The following is a 16,181-nucleotide window of genomic DNA, read 5'->3' on the forward strand; positions in this document are numbered from 1 at the left end:
TTGCCTCTTTCTGTCTATCTGATACGAATCTAGAAACGATGCATTTCGTGGGTCCTACGAAAATCTACAGTGGGTCACCAGATTATTATAAGTACTTCAAAATTATTATTTATTTGAAATTTAAGCAAGAGTTATCATTGTGAGTTCCACTCTTGCTCAAACCTTAAGTAAGTAGTAAGTACTTTCAAAGTGTTCGTAATAATTGAATGAATCACTGCAGACGCAGTCCTTTAAAAAAATGACTCAGTAGTTAAGTTTCTCAAAAATTATTTCTGACAAGCTCTTGTTGGGTTCGTCTAAATTGTCGATAGTCTCTGTTAGGTTAATCCATGAGGATGGAGCGTTTTAGGGGTTCAGGAGATGAGGTACAACGATATTGGCAATCGATCGAGGGACAAGGGGATTCTTATATACGTCCACTGTTTACAGACTTCGTCATTGTATGTTTATAGGTATACAAGGGATGTTCCACGACTGACAAAGGTCACCAATACCTTTCAAGTGGCAATTTTTTCTCGTTTCCGTAAACTTGAAATTCTTGCACTTTTGCGCCACTCAAACCAAGGGTGCATTGATTTTAAGTAATAGAAACTGAACAAAGGAAATTTTTACCCTTTTCGACTCACGATATGGCCGCAATGCGGTTATCCGACAAATTTTGACGAGCAAATATCGATACAGGTGGAATGATTGCACCGCGTTTCTGTAAATCAAACGAGGTCGCTACCAGACCCTTCAGTTTTTCTGATAAACGCATTAACTGCTCTCCGAGCGGGTAAAAAACCGTTGCATCACTTAGGAAGCAATTGCATTATCCTTATTGCCAGCATTCCTTTCGCTGGAACTTATACGCTTCTGATCTAGTTCCTCTTCATATGAAAGCTTCCCGTTTTCATGCATCTTCGTCTCAATCCATCTTTACAGAGATGCGTTTGAATACACCGTGAACCAGGAAATCTTATCCTCCCTTTCGATCCTGCCAGATGAGTGAATCGTTTCTTTAATTCCCCATCATACGTGCACTGGCGTCCCTTACAATTTCAGAGAAGAATGTTTCGTGGAAATATATTACGTCTTTCAGAGTAGTCATGGCGACCGTCCAATACACGGTATTCCTAAATGTGCTAGAGAATAGCAGGCGATACTGACATCGTGTCCTTGTTTCTGTATTCCCTGCTAAGATCGTAGGGATTAATTCGAAGAAGAAACAAGACAGAAAACCTTGATAGCAATTGACTCTTTGCATTATTCTTTGGACCTAGAAATAATTTGTCTATATTCTTTGAACTCCTGAGTTCACATCACGAGCCTATATCGAGATAGCACTGTAACAGCTTAGTAAATATTTCATATAATTTGTCTCACATAATGTGCTACGAAATGGTTAAAAGTACTAGCGATTAGCATTAGATTATCAAAACGATAACAAGAGGAAACAACGCAATCGATAAACACTCACAAAAGCGAGGGAAGGTATAATATCGCGATATAAATCAGTAACGAGGCAAAATGCAGGAGTAGCTAGCAATAGCTGCTCTCGACGCTGATAACCATATTAAATCCTGTCTCTTTTTTTCAATGAATCGAGCTATCCAGCAAGGGGGTAAGTATCCACGGGAAATCGACAGGGGTGCTACGACCCCACGGCCCAGTTTGCGCTCCCGTGACGTCATACCCGACGTCATTGCCCGGGCGAAAGTAGGTCGGGCAGACCCAGCCGAGCCGCTTGAGAAGCCGCTTTCGAAAGTTTATTGAGAAATTCCCTGGTCGAGGCTCGAACCTGCTCACGCCTCCCTCGACGAAAACTTCCTTACCGATATAACGAGGCTCGATTTCGGCCAGTATCGCCAGGATCCGAGTGATAAGAACGATACGGACTCCCGAGTTGCCCTATGGTCTGGGACGCTCGTCATTGACCTACCTCAAGGATCCTGAAATTCGTACGGAAAGCACACCTCTATACTTATCGGTCCCTATCGTTATCCGTATCTCATTTCACGAGTCTCATTTCGAGGACTTCAATAACTTTAGACATTTTTCAGTTTCTTTTCTGAGAATTTTTAGAAGTTGGATATGGTATCTCGGTCAGTTGAACTGATCATATCACAAGTAACTATTTCCTGAGAGAATTTCTAACGAGCAGAAGATTCCAGCAAAAGAAGAGTGAATCTAGAACGAACAAACATTTGCAAACGATTAATTATCCCGTCGAATAGAACGGAAAGAAAGCGAGGCAAAGGTTTGGGTGTCCCGGGGGTACCACTATCGCGGTACCGTTCGGTTACCCCAGGAAACGCCAGGAAAAGTCATCGATGTGTCACGTATTAGCGAACAGAAAAAGGGAACTGATGTCTCTCTGTTCTATGCGGTGAACAAGGGTAGGAGGGCTCCCGAAAAGTCAAGAAATGCGTCGAAAGCATGAAAGCCGAACGAACGGTTGGCAAATCTCATGAATGGCCGCGTAATGTGAATGAAGCTCCAGTGACCCAGTTTCGTTGACCGCCCCTCGCGTCCCTCGTCGGCGTTTTCTACCCCTTCGACCAACCCCCCGGCGATTCCCACCACTGCACCGCGTGGGCGTTACGTCAGGGACAGGTTATCGACTGCACCACTGAGAATATTAATTCGCGGCATCGATTGAAAATTCGAGCGATAAACGCAGGACAATCGGGACGTCGAGATTAGCAGTCAAAGCGCTAAATGGGGCTCGTACATATTTTTAGACAATTCTATGGTATGCACGTGTCATAGATAAAGTATTTTGTCATTACTAGTTTCACAGTTGAACTTTTGACAGCTTTTAGAGACCTATATCATGAATTATAACAGATAGAAGAATCCCAGTGATGATGTGGAAAGTCGTCAGGTGAGCAGACAAAGCTGACTGAATGGTGCAACTCATATAAGTTTAGATTAAGCAATCTTCTCGAAGGTAATTGTCGAACAGAAAAATTTCCTAAATCGCAATCAACCATTGTCCGACACCGACAAGTTGACGGCTGTGCCGCAAACCGCAATGAGAATATTAGGCTGCGGTATAATTTCACGGAATTGGCATGATAACACGCCGATCGTAATTCCAACGACCCAGCCAACGAAAGCTCCGATCGCGATCAAGGGAAACGTCGCGATAATTCATCCGGCCTTCGGGGCTAGAATGCATCGGCTCGCTACCGCGTATTCATTCTGACACGCAATTCCGTGTGTTTGAACGTGTTACATTCTTAGAATATTCATAGACCGCATTTACAATTCACTCACTAACAAGAATATTACGAAATTGAAAGAGCAAAGAAGGAAAAGGAGCTGAGAAGCAAAAGTTTGATCGCAACTGCAAGCAACGAAAAGTCAGGGGCGAGTAGAAAAATCAGCTGGTTGTCCCAGAGAGGAAGATCGAACGGAGCAGATAGGATATCCCTAATGAAAACAAGGGGTGAGAGAGGACCAATCAAAAATCACATCGACCCGTTTCGCGACCTAAAATCTGACCTAAAAAACAAGTCAGAGTTAAAGCCACGAAAGGAAGGAGCTGAAGGATCCAGTTTTCGAAGGACGAAAACTTGGTCCGCCGAGCTCTCGTCGTTTCGTCGGTACCGGCGTAGCTGATGGAGTGGGGGGTAAAGGGTCAGGGCGCTCGAATGACGTCAGGGGACGACGCAGGGCGTCGAACCCTCGTTGGCAAGCGAGCGAAGGGGTGCATCGACCTGAAACCCCCAGTTGCCTGCCTGGATATCTGGCCATCCCTTTCTCTCCCTCGCAGTTCCCAGCATCTCTGCGCCACAAGAAGGGGACACCCTCCGCTGAGACAGGGGATGCCCAGAACTGCTACTCACAAATGTTTCAATATAAAGCTCATTTTTCCTTTTACATAAAATGTGATTATAGTGACCTAACAATTCGACATAAAATCAGAATCACAAAAATGAACGTTTCATAATTTCTGGAAAATGGAAATAAAATCTGAAGGGTTTGTAAAAAAGGATAAGTACGAGAAGGAAGTTTGCTCAGATAATTAGGATCAGAGAGGAGCAACTGCGCTGGGAGTACGTGACAGACTCGCAGCAGGAAGGGTCGGCGCACAGTGCAGCAGGGGAGAAAACTGGGTGAATGAGGTTGCTGGAGAAGAGCATCAAGGGTGGTGGTGGTGGTTGTGTCGCCGCCGCCACCGTGGCTGCTTCTCCGGCGAGTTATTTTTGGAATCGTCGAATTAGGCATTCAGGGCAAGCATCAGCTAGGTGTACGGGCTCCGGTACGAGGGATCCTCGCGTAAGAAGTGGTTACGATCGAATCGCGATAGGGGTCGATATGACCTTAATCTTTATCCGGTGACGAGTTAAAAGAGGATGGTTACAAGGTGACCGATTATCGATTGGAAAATATTTAGGAAGGTCGACGGCGTCACTGACCTTCATCCCGGGAAACCTTTATAGGAAAATGAGCGAGGAGTTTTCTTCGCTTTTTCAAAACATCCTGCTAATTTATTTAAAAGTATAATATTAGGAAATTCCTTATTGTATTCTTTACTGCCTCTGAATACTGAAAAATGAATTCTAAAGATCACTCTCATCTATTTATCGTATCATCCAATCCCTAACCATCTTGGAGAAAAGAAGAAAGTGGAACAAGCCAAATCGTTCCTCAGTGCATCCCTTCAATGGACTCGAAAGATAGGCATGTGCTTGAAACAAGTAACCCTAAGGAAAATGGGAAGACTTAAGACAGACGTTAAGTGGTTGATGTCGGAGACCAGACGCAAGACAGATTCCAGCAAGAATCTCGTCCATCCCCTTGGCAAAGCAACCCTCTTCTAAGCAGTTTTCAACCAAACGGCAAGGTAGAAGAAGAGAGAGGGTAAAAAGAAGGGTAGAGAGAAGGAGGAAAAGAGTGGGCTAAGGGGGTGAGAGAAGCGTTCGAAGGGCCACGTGGTGCGGCGTGCGCGGGACAATCAATGCAGTGACGTCATCAGCGACCGACCAATCGCGGGCTAGCTCCATTCAAACCTGACAGCCTCGGCCTCCGAGTGGGAACTCGTCGAGTTCCATCGGACTTTAGCCTGACTGCAGTTCGGCCTCGATCACTGAGACGCGCGAATTCGAGGCTGGACCCGCTCCTTCGAACTCCTCGCTCTCGCTAACAGTTGCATAGCTTTTGTCACAGAAAACTTCCGAATTTTATACAAACATTCTAGAAAATAGATTATTATGTGTCTTCTAAAGTTTATCGTGGCAACGCATTATAGAATCATTTCATTTTTAGATCGTCAGGAATGCGAATCTTCCTTAAAGGAGATAGAGGAATCGTGATTGCTACGAAAGAAGTTAGAGATTTCATACGTCGATAGATAGACACTGTCAACGAGACAAAGAAGAGAAGAAGTCTCAAAAAAACCCAACGAAAAGATTTAAAGGGATCCAAAGTGCACACTGTCGCTGTCACAAAAGGGGATATCGAGAGTTGTCGATTGTACAGTTGGTTTCATCGGTCGCAGGAAGTTGTAAGTAGAAAGTAGTGCGTCTCGACTTTGTGAAGCTGTTATTTTTTTGTTTCCGGACAAGTAAACAGCACTAGATGGTACTTGTTTCAGAATCAATGGAACTGTCGCGTCAAGATTATTACTGCGAGTAATTCGTTTCGAGGAAGTATTAGTGTCTACGACTCAATTTCAATTAGTCATTTGTGTTTACGGAAATTATCGAATCGAACAAATTTTTTGAACAGACGTTAGAAACATTTTTTTATATGACTGAAATTTTTTAGATAATTGAATACAGAACGTTTTCGACAAGAGTACGCAACTATTTAGACAAACGAGCACGTGGTTAGACGGAACCCAAACAAACGCCCACGCAAAATTCCCGATAGACAAGACCATGGGTAGGACATCACGCATAGTTTTCGCTTTCACTTGAAACGCGGCGACTTTTTTCGTCCGCCTCTAAAGAATTCCCGAGTCCAGGAATAAAAGTCAAGGACTTTCCTCTTCTTTTCATCATTGCAAATGAACTCAGTTTGCACATAAGGCTTCCCCTTTTACCCCAGAGCTTTTCAACGCGAACTTTGAGCACTTTCACCTATCGTAAGTGCAAAGGTCATTTTGATCAGTAAACACATTCCATAGAACCGAAGAAAATCAGTCGCCTGAGTCCATTAAATGTTATTCGTCGGTCGATTAATTAATTGACCGTAAATATTCATAAAAATATTAACAAGTCTACAAGCGTGACACAACCCTAGTAGTTATCGTCATTGTCCTAGTTTTCATCCGGTGCATTCAATTGAGTGAACCGGCATTTTAATAGCGCTACGTAAACTTCTCGAGATTTGCATATCAAGGAAGGGTGGATTCGTAACCCGACGATTTGCGTCATTTTAGAATTTGCAATTAAGAAAAGAGTTTCTGTGACACATTCGATGAAGACCTTGAACTAAAAATCCTACTGCAAAAAACACAATGTTTGAAGCTTTTCAGATAGATTTTCTAATCGTTCGTGACAGTGCCTTTCTTGATTCTGAGTGAAAACTATAATGTGAGGTGATAATAGCGTCAGAGTAATCCTCTACAGAAAAGCGACGTCAGAGCAACCCCCCACAGTAGTAGGAAAAAGCGCGCGTTATTTAAAAGAAGAAGCAATTTTCGCGGCGTCCGTTTAGCCTCGTTTATTCGATCAAAATATGGTGCACCACTTATCCTCGTCATCCTGCACCTTCCAACAACCCCCTTTGTCCCCCGACAATCCTGTGCCTCGACCCTCTGTACCCCTCTTTTCCTTGGAATGCACGTCACCTCGGGGGGAGGTGATGACGTCAGTAGAATGCAGGCACAGGATTGGTCGGTTGCTCACTGACGTCATAGGGGCTGACTCTCTACATGCGCTTGCACCCCCTACCCCTGACTCTTCTCATGCTGGCTGCAATAGGCATCGGGAAATGGTGCATGACAGTTCAAAGCCCCAGTTTCCCAAGGCTGCGCGAATCGAGAGGTCGCCGTACGTTTCACCTTCTTTACCATCCTCTCATTTCTTCTCTTTCCGCTTCTGCTTCTCTACTTCTTACTCTTCCTCCATCTCTACGTCGTCTCTTCTTTTACTCCCTCGTGCTTGGTTCAGCACCATGCAAATTTATCTCGGGTCGATCCTGTTCGGTAAAAATATCTTCTCTACTCCATCGAGTCCAAATAGTGTCGCTGATAATTTCCCTGGGACCATTTGGCTCCTTCGTAGGTATGTCGCCAGCATTACGACTTCGATCATCAACGTGCAGTAGATATTCCCTCGTTTCTGATCACTCGGAAGCAAGACCGATACCGCTACCAACATTTGCGCAAACAGACTTTGCAAAGGGAACGGATTTCAGCGATGCATAGAGGAGGGTAATTTGGTCTTCGATCGAGTAGAGAATTGCTTCCAGGCAGCCCGAAGTGTCTTATCTTGTCAGCGTGGCTCGCGAGTGAAAACGTACCGTGAGTGATCAGACACTTGTGAAGATCTGCACACACGGACCTGGCTCGTTCTCGATCTCCTTCGATCACACAGCTCATTCCCTTCGTAGGTACATCTTCGGTTGTGTGACATCGAGTTTCATAAATAAAGCCCCATTGAAGAGGAGCTCACAGGGGATGGAGTAGCATGACCCGGTGACCCAGATTTCCCATGACTTGCGTCATTCACAATCTCTCCCCACCAAGCGTTACGGTAACGACACGCATCTGAAATAGGGAAAGAGAGAACGGGAAAGGGAGAGAGAGAGAGAGAGAGAGAGAGAGAGAGAGAGAGAGAGAGAGAGAGAGAGAGAGAGTGAGTGAGTGACTGAGAGAGAGACAGGAAGGGGTTGAGTGAAAAGGGATGTGATCAGACTGATTGCGAGAGAGCGAGATGACAAACAGAGTGCACATCCTGCTGAGCAGCCTACGATTTCAGTAACCACTTTCGGTCTTCTTTCAAGGACGCAAAGCTGCATCCGGCTCTAGAAGAACGTGATCGGACTCATTGATGAATGTTGTCAGTGTGCATTACGGACTCGAGAAGAACTGTGTGTCTCAGTGATTTTTAACTTCGACGAATCAACTGTCAGATCAGTAGATACACTTCCACTTCTTCCTCGGTTTAATTCATGGTGGCAGAAACTATCTATTTTTTCTTGCTCCCTTCGTGTTAACGAGCAGGAGCTAGTGTGACCAAAAGGGACATCGAGTCTGATCAGAGATTGAAGCCGTTGCACTCTTGCCAAAATATCGAAGACCCATGGTGTGCTGTTGCCTGGCAACCATCTTGGGTCAATGGGATACGCGTTCATGGGAGAAACTGGGTCAACTCGCAAGATCTTCGAGGTGTCTCCTTAAGTTCTTTCGTTGAAAAGATACAGGGTGCTCTTCATCTTCGTTCGGCAGCTAAGCCTTAAATGTTTCGCACAGCATCTTCTGCGAACAATGGTCCCCTGAATTCGAGAGTATCGCTCGTGCAACCCTTGCAACGACTTTGCATTTTTCATTGATCGTATCGTACTCGAAGGTAAGTCGCTGGAATTTTCATGTTTTTAGAGCACAAACCTTCCTTGCAAAGCACAGAAAGCCATCATATTTTAGGAAATGTTTATTTCTCAAAATATCCGCATTTGTGTGTTGGAAGATTCTTTGACATCGTTCAGTTAGTTGAGGTGAAACTAAACGCAAATTAAAAAAGAACTGTGCGTCGTCGCAAATCTTGAACAGACCGCCCTTGGCTTGCCTTCCACTGACCCGAATACCTATATAGTACGCGGTACGCTATTTATAGAACCACCCCCGATGAACGACCTCAACGCGCGCCACGTAAAGATGTTCTGCTCTAAACGCGAGAAAGGAAATAACTGTGGGTCCTTTTGTTCAGATACTAAAGCTAAAATGTAGTTAATTTCGATTCCAAAAATGGATAGGTTTGACTTCGTTGAAAACAACAGCTTCTATCTGAACTATACAAAGCAGAATATTGTTTGGTCTTTAAAGAGCTATTGGTCTATAGCTTTTGCACGTTCCACTATGTTAATTGACCTTTAGAATACGCCTGCAAGCTCAGCCTATTTATAACAACATGGAAATTTCATTTCAGTTTTCGATACTACTTTGCCATTAATATTCCATTAATGAAAGGCCACTTGTAAAACAATAACAGCAGCCAATCCCAATTTCCCTTATATTCAACTTGTTGTGACGTCAAAAATGTTTGTAATCGAAGCATAAAAATTCCTCTCTAACCCTCAGTCTTTTTTACTCTTTTTTGCCCCAGTTTCTCGGCTCTGAAGGCCTCCCTCTTTGTGACTCGCATTGAAACGGGTTCACTACCCTGATACACTTCACTTTCATCACACTTTTCTTTGACGTCATAAAATATCTACGTCACCAACTTTCAGCACCAATTGACATTATTATTTAAAATAACGATTCGCATATTTTTTTCTAAATATACGAGTACTTGAGTAGACACGAGGGTGTATCGAGAAATTTTTGTTATCGAAATATTTGAAATTTATTTTTTACCGAGAATTTTATAAATTGTTTTTCCAATTGAGTTCGTTGATTATATTAAAAAAATTTGATTTAGATAGAGCCAATATGTAGCATCGAATGACGTAATATATTAAGGGGTTGGAACTAGCCAGTAGCGATGCAAGGAACTGCAGTACCGAGGTAGGTCGATAAAAGCAAGGTGTAATGGTAAGAGTAACGTAAGGGTTGGTAAGGGAAACAGGTGGTTTGGTGACCACTGGTAAAACTGATAACAGTGAGTTGAAGACAGGGTAGGTTCTCTCGTCCACGTTGTGCAAGACTTTGTTACTCGATGAGCGAAGCAGTGACGACGCGCTGTGAGCGTTGTCTGACCGAGCACAGAACTACTCTACTGTAGGCCAGGCCCCTCATGTACATGGACGCGCCGTACTTGAATTTTAGTCTGCCACTTTTTGTTTTTAAAAATCCTGTATATTTATAATGGAATTTTAAGCAATGATACTATTTAAAAAATTAACTACAAATCAGCTCCACCTTTTTAATACTTAGAAAGGAATACTAATAACGCTACGGTCACTCTTATTGTAGAAGCAGCGTTAAGAAAAAGAATTTTTCATCTGCAAACCTAGTGATTTTTGGTTCTTATTATCAAGGTAGTTCATGAAAGACCTTTAATGTAATACACACATTGCATTTTTAGTAATGTAAAATAAATATTATCTGAACAGTTTTGTAACACGGTGAAGTGTATTCCCTTTTCATGAATATCAGTTGTAAGTATTACAATAAGAAGATTACGGTAAGTAAAGAATCTACAATATGTGAAATTTCTCTCACTCTTATTTTCTAGAGAAAAATTTATAAGCATGCATATTTTTAAGATCTTAACTTAATATATCAATATCAAATAAATATATTTCAAATTGCATGATCAGAAAAAAGAGTGCACATAATTTTATATACTACAGACTTTTTTTACTGAAATTTCATACATTGAAAAGGTTCAAAATCTTCATAAATCAAACCATTCAATTGGTATTCCCGTTGGGTACCAGATGGCAGGTTAAACTTTGAGAAACTGACAAGTTGTTTTGACAGATGCAACAGTGTCAGTGTTCCACAGTCATCTGCTTACAATTTCGGGAAAAATTAATAGTTAAAGTCGAGATTTGTGATTACGAAAGGTCATGAAACACCCTGCAAAATTCTGTGAGCCACGGAATGCCGTCGGACGACATTGTAAGCAATCAGAAAATTAACACTACTTATTGTACCAAAAAAATTTTATTAAGATTATGATTAGCATACACCACTACCCTCATTCTAGTACAACAACTGTATTTTGTTGTAATAATCAACTATTGTCTAGTACTACAAATGACTATATTGAAGTATATTCAGAGAAAATATTATTTATCAAATAGTTTTCTTTTGGTACTATGTATGTTTTATAAGAAATATTTTTAATAATTATGTGCTCAAACCATCTAGGATTTATTTGTTACAATGGAGACAATGAAACACTAATTGACTTTTATAGAATGGATCTTGCTTGCATGTCTGATTAGACACCATTTTCTACTACTTGCCATCTATTTATCTTTCAGCAACACCTTATCATGAATATTTTCTTACACGAATCATTATTTCTATTACACTACATACCTTATGCACCACTTTTGTTCAATGTACTTACTTAAATGTACAATTAATCTATAATTGTATATGAAAATATTCAGTAGTTATTTTTTAAGCATCAGAATTAAGTAACAAGATTCTGCTTTTGTTTCCACAGTAGTCTTCAAATATTACAATAATTTAGAATTACTAAAAATATTTGCTTTACATTCTAACATTTCGAAAAGCTGGAAGTCATAAAAACGAAGACTGGAATCTCGTTAGAGTCAAAAAAAAATTTTAATTCACAGAAGAACTCTATTTTTCTACGCCAATGAGATTGACAAGGCTTCGCGTGGGGCGGATGAGATTAATCCCGTTTACCTCAAGCAGATTTAAGGCTTCTTATGCAACTTCACGTGCATACATACGTATGCAACTGTCTATGTTTCTCTATACACCTTACACCCTTCTTTTTAAATGTATTTCTTTTCACCTAATCGGTAACAATATTGACACAAATTCGCTTAGAGGTGATTCCCTTAATTAGAGCATCTGAAGGTCTTGTTTCCCTCTGCTTGCACCTATTATCTTTTCCTATTTAGTAAATGTTATCATCGAACAAAATTTACTAGACCTTACACAACTATTTCAACCATTAAAATTATTAAAAAAAGTACAGCTCAACTCGCAGAACGGCGAAGCCTCTCAAACAAGTTCTACGACTAATTCCTGAAACCTTCTTATTGAAACAAACAAAAACATATTAAAACAACTAAAAACAGACAAGAAAAGAAGTCAGACGCCTTGGTAGAAGGGCTCCGTTTGAAATCCTAACTGATGTCCACCCTTCTGACACATAACACCAATCTGACACTGCGGTGGTCGCTTGCCCGCGCACTATATCGCATGACAAATTCTTCCTACAATGGCGTCAGTAGCATTATTTTTCGACAGACAGAAAACTTCATTCCTTCTCAGCACCTATTAGCTAATTTCAAGATTACAATCTCTTCGTTGCAACCATCAAGAGGAAGAAGTTCTTCGCGAAGGAATCAACGTAACATAGGAAAGCCGTCTTATGTTTCTGTCTTATTTCATTATAAAATTGCTTATGAAATATGACATAAACTTAAGGTGGGTACCTATATGATCAACGAGCCGATACTATACCAACGCAGGAGAAACACATACATCCTTCTATCAAGACCAAAGGATCAGCAATGAAGATCATCGGAGTTGAAGACCACTTGGTGAGTCTCGAAGCAAGGAGTATGCAACTGCCAATGCATGACTGTCTTAGAACTTTTGGAAATAGAAAGCTGAAGCTTGAGTAACAGTTCCACATATTTTCGCTGCATGCCTAGCAATTTTTCTTGACTTTGACTCGACAATAAACACTTTGCTTGAACAATATAATTAGAAGGAAGCTGTTGGTTGCGGAAGAGTAGCAGAAAAACGGGACAAGCGGACATCGTCGGAGTCAGTGGAGGAGTCGCAGGTTGGGCCAGGCAGACGTGAAGCCTGAGGATCTGGGGGTGCTAAGCCCTGAATCCTGAAAAGTGTTCAGCTTACTCGGCTAGTGTTACCCCCCGCCATCTCCGTCCTCTTTCTCTTTTTCCTCGTTGGCATTGTCTCGGCAGGGGCGTAAGGTTGGCTCGATGGCTCCTCATCTTCATCCGCTTCTCGCATTCCACCCTTATTACAGGTCGAGCTTCTTCACTGACAAAACTACCCTCTTCAGAGTTTCAAATTATAACGGAGGGTTCAACGAGAGAACTATTAATCAATTGCTAATCGTTAAATGATGATCCTGAGGGAATCAATGTACCCTTTCAGATCGTTTTCAAATTATTCTTAATGGAACCTGTAGAGTATAGTCTCTGAAAATATTGAATAATTTTGAAATTTCCTCTTCGTCGGTATTTTCTCGCCTTGTCACGATATCCCAGAGAACAGAAATGATGGAAAAAGATTGCATCTCAAGCACTATGCGCTTTCACCTTGCATCGATGTTCCCTATGCACGCTTCTTTAGACGTTCAACCTCCGCCAGTCTTTGAAAAGTCTTTAAAACACGTTATTCTCGATCAACTTGGGTTGGCAATGAAGCTAACACGAACGATTCTCACACGGCAACGACGTATCTCGTGTCCTTTATCACCTGACCTCCTTCGCGGGAAGCCGCAGAAGTTGGCGACAGTCTGCGTTGATATTCCCTTTAGATTTACTGTATGTACGCGATTACGTCAGTTTAGATCGATCGATGATCGAATTTGGTAAGTTTTACCGATGACAGCTACCCTGTCGATTATATTTGATAGAAGGATTCGAAGATCTACGACTAGCAGCACTGTTGAAGCACAGAAAATTCGATCGAAATAGAGAAAAGAGGCAGAAACAGAATAAATTAAGATGCTAGAGTTATAAAATATAAAGGAAGAAAAATAATATGAAGCAAAATATAAAAATTAGGTCGTCTTGATATCAAATCCAGCTATTTAAGCAAAGGGCTACTTTGTAACAGTATGTCTGTATGTGAGGTACGTTTTAAGGATTCACTTCTTCCCAATATCATTAAACACTACCACTAATAGAAGCACAGACAATAAGCAGCAATAGCCAGGTCACAGGGTGAACTTACATAACGAAACATTTACGTAATCGTAAAAAGTATTACATAAAATTCCCGAAAACGTGAAACTGAGTGGAAAATTGTATGTTATTTAACCCGAAACACAGTATTCAAACATTTCATTTGAATAACCCAAAGTGACGAAGAATGTACCGAGATGGGTACCAATTCGATGATGCAAATGTCACAGAATGACGATTCTTAACGCGACAAAGAGATTGTCATCCAGAAGAACGAAGTATTATCAAAATAACAAACTTCGAAAGAAGAAACGGTATCGCAACGAAAGTCCAAAGAATGCTGGAAGATTAGATTAAATGACATCGCCTTGTTATCGGGCGAACATCAGGTAAAACGAGAGCATTCGCATAGAAGAAAAGCTAAGCAAGCAAACCGTACCGTCTGCTATTCGATCGTCCAACTTCGGTAACGCAAATACGATTTCGTTCGTAATGCCTGTGCCCTTATTTCCCAAGAAACACGTGTCTTGTGGCCTTAAAGGGAACCGTTCATTGGCCAGTGCAGCCTAAAACCACCCCGTCATTGGTCGATGGATTAGATGACCACGTGGTGTCCTGGTATATAACCAAGGGTGAACTAAGAAGATATCGGCAGTTGTGCTCGGAACATGGACAGCAGTGCGATCATTTTTTATTAACTTGCGTCTAGCATCGATCGCGTAGTGATATGGGAAACTATTCGAAGGGAACATCGATCAAGTGCGATTTACCTGCGAGTCCTGCTCGGCATTTATCCATCGAGAGCGAACAAGAACTCGGTGAAGACAAACCGTACTCTTGGAGGGACTGAAATTCTGACATTTCGCGTGGATAAATCGTAGAAGACTGACGAAGTGAGTGGCGGCATGTACCTGGACCTGAGAGGTGTACGATGATTGATGCGTTTGTGTGAACGTCCCTGCATCAGGGAGATGTATCATTTGGTATCAGAATGATTGAGCCTCTGGATGCTTTTAGAGAGAACACTTTCGAGGAACTAGCAAAACTAAAAGCATCATTAGAGGTTCTGAAGTACTAGAACTCTATGTTTGGAGGACACTTGTTACCGTGATATTCACGATTCTAAAAGAAACGATTCAAAGAATGCGATACCTCGATCTTCAGTGGAGAGGATCAAACTTTGGTAGTCGCTGAAACGATCACTCGAAATTGAACTCGATCGCTTTCGATGTAGTGTAACTTTCGAACGAATGGAAGAGGAGCCTCGGCGTGTACAACTTACTACGGTAAGTTCATCGTAGAGACGTAGAGGTAGGAAAATCGAAGACGTTGAATTTTGTATTCGAATCGAATTATCCTATCAACTCTATAGAACCGCCAGATGTCCGATCCCCACAGCTTATCTTGGTACGGATATACCTACTTCTCTTATGCTTTAATGCACCGCAATCTTCCTGCACAGTGACCAGTAGAAACTTTCAAATTGCAGAGACACAAATCGTATTGAAATGAACCACTACATTTTGAAATGGTAGTCTAGAAGGCGATTTCAATAATATTTCCAAAAAAAAACACAGAAAACACAAAAAAATGTCGATCTGTTCCTTCTGAAGTGGTTGAATTGATCTTTGAAATATTTAGCGCACAATGCAAGACTAGCCACGACGTCGAACACGGAGGAAAATAGAGCGCATCGTTGTACATAGCAGAAAGACGATGCTAGATCAAACAGCACTCTACTCATTCATTCACGACACCTATACATACTTGACTACTTGGTATCCCACTTTTGTACTACTCTTAACAGCAAAAGTGACATCAAATAACCATCATAAAAGCATACCATATCGATTAGATTTTTCTGAATGTGTCGTAAATCACAACATCTAGGTTCTAAATTACAGACAGAAAAATACAGAAGTCGTTTTAGTCTCTTTAGCGATTCATTCTCATTTCGTCTGCTGTTTCTTCTGAAATGACAGCGGTCTCGAAGAATGCGTAAGATTCAAAAAAAGATTGGATCGCGGAAAGAAGAAGAGTCAACGTATATGGACCCTAGTGCAGCTGCTGGCCACTGCACAAGATTAGACATAAGACTCTTGTGCGTGTGACAGCGGCTATGATGGGGCTTCCATGGAACATCATCGACGGAATGAAATCTATACCCTGACGAAATATCAGTTCTAGCTCCTTGAAGCGAACACCACATCGCATGTCAATATGTTGCGAAAACTCTATCGACGTTTATTGTCCTCATTTTTCACTTAGATATTCGACATTACAAATGAGAAACACAGTAAAAAATATCACTTTTAATGTAGAGAAATTGATTGAAAAATGTTGTTGTTAAATATTACTTAAAAATGCAAATATAGAGTGTTAAGGAAAGGAGTATTTTTTATTATACCTTGGGTACTTCTTTCTTGTTAAAGTTATAACAATTGTTGAGAATATATTATACTATACTATAATAACTGTACTATACTACA

The 16,181-nt window shown here is 41.4% G+C and overlaps 1 protein-coding gene across 1 annotated transcript; it reads left to right on the plus strand.

The window, feature by feature from the left end:
* Window positions 1-5,201: 5,201 nt before the first annotated feature.
* LOC143180193 (uncharacterized) lies at window positions 5,202-5,714 on the plus strand. Its single transcript, XM_076379752.1, has 3 exons — window positions 5,202-5,299; window positions 5,408-5,494; window positions 5,585-5,714. The coding sequence occupies exons 1-3, from the start codon at window positions 5,202-5,204 to the stop codon at window positions 5,712-5,714; spliced, it is 315 nt and encodes a 104-aa protein (XP_076235867.1).
* The last annotated feature ends 10,467 nt before the right edge of the window (window positions 5,715-16,181 follow it).

This window comes from Calliopsis andreniformis, chromosome 6 (genome assembly GCF_051401765.1).
Source record: "Calliopsis andreniformis isolate RMS-2024a chromosome 6, iyCalAndr_principal, whole genome shotgun sequence".
In the NCBI taxonomy this organism is placed as follows: domain Eukaryota; kingdom Metazoa; phylum Arthropoda; class Insecta; order Hymenoptera; family Andrenidae; genus Calliopsis; species Calliopsis andreniformis.

Excerpts from the sequence above, each read along its gene's own strand:
- LOC143180193 (XM_076379752.1), top strand. The coding sequence starts at position 5,202 with ATGTGTCTTCTAAAGTTTATCGTGGCAACGCATTATAGAATCATTTCA. Across the intron at positions 5,300-5,407 it reads TTAAAGGAGATAGAGGAATC|GGATCCAAAGTGCACACTGT; the intron begins GTGATTGCTACG and ends AAAGATTTAAAG. Across the intron at positions 5,495-5,584 it reads TTCATCGGTCGCAGGAAGTT|AATCAATGGAACTGTCGCGT; the intron begins GTAAGTAGAAAG and ends TACTTGTTTCAG.